This window comes from Prunus persica, chromosome G7 (genome assembly GCF_000346465.2).
Source record: "Prunus persica cultivar Lovell chromosome G7, Prunus_persica_NCBIv2, whole genome shotgun sequence".
NCBI classification, from domain to species: Eukaryota; Viridiplantae; Streptophyta; class Magnoliopsida; order Rosales; family Rosaceae; genus Prunus; species Prunus persica.
In genome coordinates, this window is record NC_034015.1 from 6,206,443 (window position 1) to 6,215,011 (window position 8,569).

The window sequence follows — 8,569 nt, forward strand, 5'->3', positions numbered from 1 at the left end:
ATATTTTTTCTTGTCGTGAAAATTATATTTAACGGCGTAGTGTTTTAGTTGTCGTCGTTGTATGTCTATCTTGCGGCCTTGTTCTTTTAATATGTGTCATATTTTTCCTTTTTAACGACGGTGATTTGTTTGAGTTGGTCGTCTATTCTCATCCTCGACTATTTTTTAGAACTTTAGCAGACTAAACACGTCTGTTTTTATTTGTTTTCGACGTTGTTTTATTTAACAACGTCTAATATTTATCGTTGTTGTTTGTTTCTGAAAATAGGACGTATAAATTTTGTAATACGACTCTCATATATTTGTAACCGACGTTGTTTCGTTGTTCAACGTCTACTCTATAAATACATACGTCGTAAATAATTACACTGACAACTATTTCCACGTCATCTTTTATAGAAAAATCGAAGTGGAAAATTTATTTTACGACGGCTCTTTTTATATAGGCGACGTAGTAGGTATCAATAACGTCGTCTTCTAATGTATTTAAAGACGTCATATTTTTTATTGTCGTGAAAATGATATTTAACGGCGTCTTATTTTAATTTTCGTCGTTGTATGTATATCTTGCGGCCTTTTTCTGTTAACATGTGTCATATTTTTCCTTTTTAACGACGGTTCTTTTAGAGACTTGGTCGTCTATTCTCATCCTCAACTGCTTTTTTAGATCTTTTTGCAGTACAAAGACGTCGTTTTGTATTTGTTGATGACGTTGTATATTGTAACAACGACGGTAATTTAGCGTCGTGGTTTATGAGGGAAAAAATGACGGTGGATTCCACGACCATTGAAAAATCGAATACACGACGGTGATTTACCGTCGTCTTTTTGCTTTTTTGTAGTAGTGAGATAAGCTGCCTTACAAGAATTTGCTATCTAACCATTGTATGAAATATTTTTCCTCATCGTTCAAAGAATATACCGTCATCGAAAATAAAATTTGAAGTCTTTTATTTGAATTAATCTGATGGTGTCTCTCATTTACTTTTAGCAAATATTTAGTTAGATCAATTGGTGTTCTTATGTTTTAAGTGGTGTACAACGGACTACTGAGGGTCATTACTAATTTGGTCCGACACCAGTACTGTTCCCAATTTAATAATTCAGGTTTAATTTGGTCCGACACCAATATTGTTCTCAATTTAATAATTCAGGTCTAATATTGTGAGTAGAATTCGACTCAATGGACTCATCCAGGTTGTACAGGTATTGGTCTGGGGAAATTGGCTCGGGTTGGAGGTTGATAGGGTGGTGGATTGTTGTTGGAGAGAGAGGAGAGAAGGGTAGTAGAGATTAGTGCATGTGGTAGATTGTGATCTTATAATATTACATAAACACCATTGGCTTATGCATACTGCTTGATTTTTAAATTATAAATAATTTTCATTTTTGATAATGTCCTCATATGAAATTCGTAGGATTTGAGAGGTTTTTTTTATAAAAAACGAAAAAGAAAAGAAAAAGAAATATAGCAGGTTCTCTTGTTTCATATCTATGACGAGTTATTTACACTAACACCATCTAAGGTTTCTTGTGTTTTCACAAAACCCCCTCAAGTCTCAAAAATTACATGAACACCTCTTGAGGTTTCAGTTTGTTTTCACAAAACCTCTTTTTGTTGATTGTTTATTGTTTATCCAAAAATTGATGATTTTATTGAAATTTTTTTTATGCAAAAGACAAAATTAACCTCAAAGAAGTATATGCAATCTAATCTCAAAGCACAAGTTTGTCATTTGGAGAATATTTTTTTGTATAAAATCATTAATGTTTGGATGAAAAATAAATGAAAAGGAGTTATGTGAAAACAATTTAAAACCCCAGGAGATGTTCGTGTAATTTTTAAAACCTTAAAGAGTTTTGTGAAAAAGCCAAAAAACTCAAAGGATGTTTGTGTAAATAACTCTTCTATGACTACGTCAAATAGTTTATTTGAAAAATATGCGATGCAAGTTTTCTTTTGGATATTATTTATCTGACTTGTACTCCATATATTTGTGGTCTTAAATATCCCATTGACTGAAATTGCTACTTTAAGTACTGATAGGGTTGAACTATTTACCCCATAAGTCAAGATCGTAGCAGTGTCATTGTCAGTATTTTCTCTTTATCAGAGACTTGGAAGTCGTTTATCAGAGACTTTGTGGAAATTTTTCGTTCTTGATAGCATGTCCGCTACGACGCGTACAAAAGCTCAACCATTTGAATTCTCATTTACTCCTATATACAGGGCATCTCTAAACTTCTTAATCTTGCGTACTCATATCTTTAGTCCTACAGACCACCCCATTGCATAAGAATCATGGGTCACTGCAGTGCTAATGCTTCCATCCACCTTGTCTCACTAATTATACTGTCAGGAATTTTATCCCTTGAAACCATTAAACTCGGTTTCTGCAGTGATGATCATAATGTAGGATGCATAGATATAGAGAGGAAAGCCCTTCTCAAGCTCAAACAAGGCCTCATGGATCCTTTCGGACGGTTTTCGTCTTGGGTGGGAGAAGATTGCTGCAAATGGAGTGGTGTAGGGTGCAACAACATAACTGGACGTGTCAACAGGCTCGATCTTAGCACTGGTGATGGTGGTGAGATCAACCCTTCTTTGCTTGTTTTGAAAGATTTGGTTTACTTGGATTTGAGCATGAATTTCTTTGAAGGTGTCTTTCCAAGTTTCATTGGATCACTAGAGAAACTGAAATACCTCGATCTCTCTGGTTCATATTTTGTTGGAGTCATTCCCCCCAATCTTGGAAACCTCTCAAGGTTGCTTTATCTTGATCTTAGTACTTTATATAGGGACAACCCAATTGAGACTGACCTTCAGTGGCTTGCAACCCTTTCTTCCTTAAAGTACCTTAACTTGGAAGGAGTGAACCTTACTAAGACTACATCCTATTGGCTTCCCGCTATTAATATGCTCCCTTCACTTGTTGAATTGCGTTTGCCCTCTTGTAGTCTTTCCATGCTTCCTCTCACTCTTCCTTCCATCAATTTCACATCCCTTTCAGTTCTTGATCTCTCTGACAATAAATTCAACTCCACGATACCTCCTTGGTTGTTCAATCTCACTAAATTAGAGATGTTGGATTTCGAATTTAACCGTCTGACAGGAAAACTGCCTGATTCTTTGGGATATCTTAAAAGCTTGAGATACCTCAACTTGTCGAGTAACTTACTTGAGGGTTCAATCCCAAAATCGATTGGAAATTTAACATCTTTGGAGGAGTTTAACCTTGAAACGAATCAAATGAGTGGGATCATCCCAGAAAGTCTTGGGGAGCTCTCATCGCTGGTTTCACTTGATATCTATGACAACACATGGGAAGGTGCCATTACAAAAGCTCATTTTGCGAAACTTGGAGGCCTAAGAAAAGTATCAATTGGAAATTATGTCCGAAACATTCCCTTGGTTTTCAACATAAGTTCTGATTGGATACCTCCTTTCAAATTAAGATACTTGGAAACTGCTTCTTGCCAACTGGGTCCCAAATTTCCTACGTGGCTTAGAAATCAGACTCAATTGACCATGGTGGTACTCTATAGTGCTAGGATTTCAGGCACCATACCAGATTGGTTTTTGCAGTTGGATTTGCAATTAGATGGGCTAGAATTCGTTGATAATCAACTAAGCGGCAGGGTGCCCAATTCATTCAGATTCAGCTATGATTCCTTTGTTGATTTGAGTTCAAACCGCTTTGAAGGCCCACTCCCACTCTGGTCCTCAAACATTTCCAGGCTGTATCTTAGAGATAATCTATTTTCAGGGCCAATTCCTCATAACATTGGTCAAGTGATGCCCAATTTGACATATCTAGACATTTCTACGAACTCCTTGAGTGGAAGCATTCCCCTGTTCTTGGGTAATTTAAGCCAATTAGAAGCCATATTGATCTCAAATAACCTCTTTTCTGGTGAGGTTCCTCATTTTTGGAACAATATGCCATCATTGTTTTGTATAGAATTGTCAAACAACAGTCTCTCTGGCACAATCCCAAGATCTTTAGGCTCTCTTACTTCACTCGAGTTCTTGGGCCTCTCTAGCAACAACTTTTCAGGTGAAGTTCCTTCCTTGAAAAACTGCACTCACCTGAGAATTCTTGATCTCGGTGATAACAAGTTTTCTGGACCGATTCCGGCTTCCATCGGAGAAAGCATGCCCAATTTACAGATTCTAAGCTTGAGGTCTAACTCATTTACGGGAAGCATCCCTTTAAAATTATGTGGCCTTTCCGCTCTCCATATATTGGACTTCTCACACAACAATCTTTCCGGAAATATTCCCCATTGCATAGGTAATTTGAGTTACTTGAAATCTGAGTCCACTGACTATTATTCCTATGATTACTCGGGAAGATTTGAGTTGGTGTCAAAAGGAAGAGTGTTTGTATATGATTATGGCTCCATCCTTTACCTTGTTACTAGCGTTGATCTCTCGGACAATAAATTGTCAGGAGAGATACCTATCGAGCTAACAAGCCTTATAAAGTTGGGCACCTTAAATTTGTCCATGAATCATTTGACAGGAAATATCCCGGCAAATATTGGAAACTTGGAGTCTATAGAAACTCTTGATCTATCATTGAACAAACTTTCAGGTTCAATTCCACAGAGCATGGTTAATTTAACATTTTTGAATCATTTGAATCTGTCATACAATAACTTGTCCGGGAAAATTCCAACGAGTAACCAGTTTCAGACCTTTGTTGACCCATCAATTTATGAGGGCAACCCTGGTCTTAGCAGTTGTCCATTACCAATTGTTTGCCAAGACAATGAAGAAGCACCTCAAGTTCCAAGTGGAGATGGAGGAGAAGATGATGACAGTAAACTTGAAAAGCTACAGTTCGTCATCAGCTTGGTGATAGGTTTCTGTGCGGGGTTCTGGGGAGTTTTTGGGACTTTGGCCATGAAGAGGTCTTGGAGATATGCGTATTTTCACTTCCTTGACAAAGTGAAAGATGCTGTCCTTTATTTTGTTTCAGCCATTGGTACTTATCTGCAGAAAAGATCGTAGAGCACAAAACAAGCTGCAAATGTGAAGGCATGTATGTATGCAAGCAAATAAAGCAATGTTTAGTATTGTCCTTTACAAATTTCTAAGTCAGTTGTTGTTGTGAAATTATTGCAAGCGCACAATCCGTACAAGTAATATAGAAATAAGTAGAGTATCGTTCCCACGAAGATTGTAATTTCCTATTAATTACCAATTATGATTAATGCATAAGTTTATTTGAACAGTTGATTAAGAAGATTGATTAATTTTAAGAAAACTAAAACAATTATGAAAAATAACAATTTAATTAACTATAGAAAATTAAGATGATGAGACACTAGAGCATCCGACTTCACCATAACCAATTCTACTTAATTCTTATAGCCAATTAACCCTAATTACTATCCATGTTGACAGTTGGTTTCTCCTAATTCATTTGATATCCCCTCTCGGGCTCAATCAAAAGTATTCTCAATTAACAACCCATTCTCTCTCGAGCAACGGATTTAGAAAACCAAGAACCCATTAAGTTCTATGAGAACCTACAAGAAAACTGAATGAATCATGTTAGTCCCTCTCGGGCACTCATTCAAGTCATGGTATTTGTTACAAGAAGCAAACACCAAACATCTCCTCTCGGTCTCCGCTTGGATCATCAATTAAATATTAGCTAGATATTTAAATCATTAAGAACAGTAACAAATACTCAACATGAGATAATAATCAGAAATTAATATAACGATAGAAATTAAGTATTCAAGGTTAGGCTACATCGTAGCCCTAGCAAGGGAAATTAGTTCATGACAGAAGAAAATATAAACAAGAGAATTATTGTCATAAAACCAATTTGGCCGATGGACTTGATCTTCAGAATCTTCACAGGAACACCTTCAAAAGCTCCTCCAATAATGCAGCAGCAAATTCTTGGCTTCCTCTGATATTCCTCTGGTTGAATGAAAGTTGGTGGAAAAATATGGTAGAGAAGACGATGGTGGAAAAAGATGATGGGTAATGGATCCTTTCAACAATGACCTAAACTCCCTATTTATAAAACTCCTAGAAATCCTACCTAAGGAATAATTACAATTGTTATAAAAATAGGATTCCTTCTAAAATAAGGTCTTCTTTATTTCTCCTTATTTGACTTGATAAGACTTGCACCATCTTGAACTAGGAAATTTGACAACATTCCTTGCAACAAAAGGAATGACTTGGCTTCTTTTTAATTGATCTTCATCTTCTTGCCTTTTTTAGCACACTTTCTCCTATTTCACAATTCCTTCACAAATCTCACAAAACCAATTAAAAACAACCAATTTAATCTGAGAAATTAATAAATAAATAAGCAAAGGAAGCATAAAATATATATAAAATATAGACTTATCAAATACCCCCAAACCTATCTTTTGCTAGTCCTCGAGCAAAACTAAAAATCAAAAATAAATTAAAACAAACTAACTAAATTAAACCACTTTCGCAGGTAATCTCGATGACACTTAGCATGTGCCACAAGCCTTTAAACCTCTAGGTGTCCCTAGTAGGAGGAGTTGTGTCTCCTGAGGGTTTACCAGTCACGACACCCACAAACACTCCTTGCAAAACAAATTCGTTAAAGCAATACTTCCAACAAACTAATAATAACCAATGAATGCCAATCACAGTTCAAAAACTAAAGTTATGCCACTACAAATAAAATGCACCATAGTGTAAAGTGTTAAGCCAAAACTCCAAGCATTCAAACATAAAGATAACCACATTCGGCGTGTGTACAAATTCGTCTCAACTCTAGGCCTCACAGGATAACTCTCAATTTTCTCACAGAACCTAGGGTTGCACTCTTACCCCGCATATGTGAATGAAGTTAGGTGAAGAATTCAAAATATAAGACACATATGCATCCAAGAATGAATAAAAGGAAATTTCTAACAATAGATCTCATGGAAAGGAAATCAAATACTAAAAACCATAGATGAAGTACATACCTCTACTTCCGAGTAAGAAGTCCCCAAAAATCCGTTAGGTCTTTACTATGGTTGTAATGAAGGGCTAAGTTATGGGTTATGAAAGAAGGGAAGGAAATACTAGAACTTGAAACATACCAAGGCATTTGTCACGTTATAAGGCTCGGCTCTTCAAATTTACTTCACAGAGGCGTTCAGGATTTTTGATATGCTTCACTTTTTTTTTTCTTTTTTTTTCTTTTAATAGATTTCTCTTTTTTTTTTTTTCTTTTTATTTATTTATTTTTTTTTTAAACACATATTTCCTCGGTACACGCCACCTCTTTTGTTGATGTAGAGATTAACCTTCATCCTTGTCTTCATGCCATGGCATATCCCAAGTTATAGGGTATGGCTAAAAATAGGGTGAAAAGGGTAAGAAAATATTGTGGGTGATGAAAGAAAAGGCTAAGTGTTTGGCTTCAAAGGGTTGATGGCACACACAATGGGTAGGACATGAGGTTTTATTTAGTGGCTAGAACATGCATAGCCTAACATCATTTCTCAAGGTCCATCCAACTCAAAAGTAAAAGCATGAGATGATTCCAAAATAGAGATTAGTTCTTAGTATTCAATTCGCACTACTACAAAAAAGCAAAAAGACGACGGTAAATCACCGTCGTGTATTCGGTTTTTCAATGGTCGTGGAATCCACCATCATCTTTTCCCTCATAAACCACGACGCTAAATCACCGTCGTTGTTAAAATATACAACGTCATCAACAAATACAAAACGACGTCTTTGTACTGCAAAAAGATCTAAAAAAGCAGTCGAGGATGAGAATAGACGACCAACTCTCTAAAAAAACCGTCGTTAAAAAGGAAAAATATGACACATATTAAGAGAACAAGGCCGCAAGATAGACATACAACGACGAAAATAAAAATACGACGCCGTTAAATATCATTTTCACGACAATAAAAAATTTGACGTCTTTAAATACATTAGAAGACGACGTTATTTATACCTACTACGTCGCATATATAAAAACAGCCGTCGTAAAATTAATTTTCCACTTCGATTTTTCGATAAAAGATGACGTGGAAATAGTTGTCAGTGTCATTATTTACGACGTATGTATTTATTGAGTAGACGTTGAAAAACGAAACAACGTCGGTTACAAATATATGAGAGTCGTATTACAAAATTTATACGTCATATTTTCAGAAACAAACAACGACGATAAATATTAGACGTTGTTAAATAAAACAACGTCGGAAAACAATAAAAACAGACGTGTTTAGTCTGCTAAAGTTCTAGAAAATAGTCGAGGATGAGAATAGACGACCAACTCAAACAAATCACCGTCGTTAAAAAGGAAAAATATGACACATGTTAAAAGAACAAGACCGCAAGATATACATACAACGACGACAACTAAAATACTACGCCGTTAAATATAATTTACACGACAAGAAAAAATATGACGTCTTTAAATACATGAGAAGACGACGTTATTGAAATATACTACGTCTCTTATTTACAAACAACCGTCGTGAAATAAATTTTCCACTTCGATTTTTCTAAAAAAGATGACGTGGAAATAGTTGTCAGTGTCATTATTACGACGTA

At 35.8% G+C, this 8,569-nt stretch overlaps 2 protein-coding genes across 2 annotated transcripts; both read left to right on the plus strand.

Moving 5' to 3' along the window:
• LOC18771415 (probable LRR receptor-like serine/threonine-protein kinase At4g36180) lies at positions 2,303–4,475 on the plus strand. The gene is made up of 2 exons (XM_020568907.1): positions 2,303–4,295; positions 4,426–4,475. The coding sequence occupies exons 1-2, from the start codon at positions 2,303–2,305 to the stop codon at positions 4,473–4,475; spliced, it is 2,043 nt and encodes a 680-aa protein (XP_020424496.1).
• On the plus strand, positions 4,363–5,127 carry LOC109950456 (receptor-like protein 2). The gene has a single exon (XM_020569228.1). The coding sequence runs from the start codon at positions 4,511–4,513 to the stop codon at positions 5,015–5,017; it is 507 nt and encodes a 168-aa protein (XP_020424817.1). The 5' UTR covers positions 4,363–4,510; the 3' UTR covers positions 5,018–5,127.

Bases quoted from the DNA above. Each gene is read 5' to 3' on its own strand.
- LOC18771415 (XM_020568907.1), top strand. From the start codon at position 2,303: ATGGGTCACTGCAGTGCTAATGCTTCCATCCACCTTGTCTCACTAATT. The intron at 4,296-4,425 runs GTAATTTGAGTT...CCTTGTTACTAG, and splicing joins AAATATTCCCCATTGCATAG to CGTTGATCTCTCGGACAATA.
- LOC109950456 (XM_020569228.1), top strand. From the start codon at position 4,511: ATGAATCATTTGACAGGAAATATCCCGGCAAATATTGGAAACTTGGAG.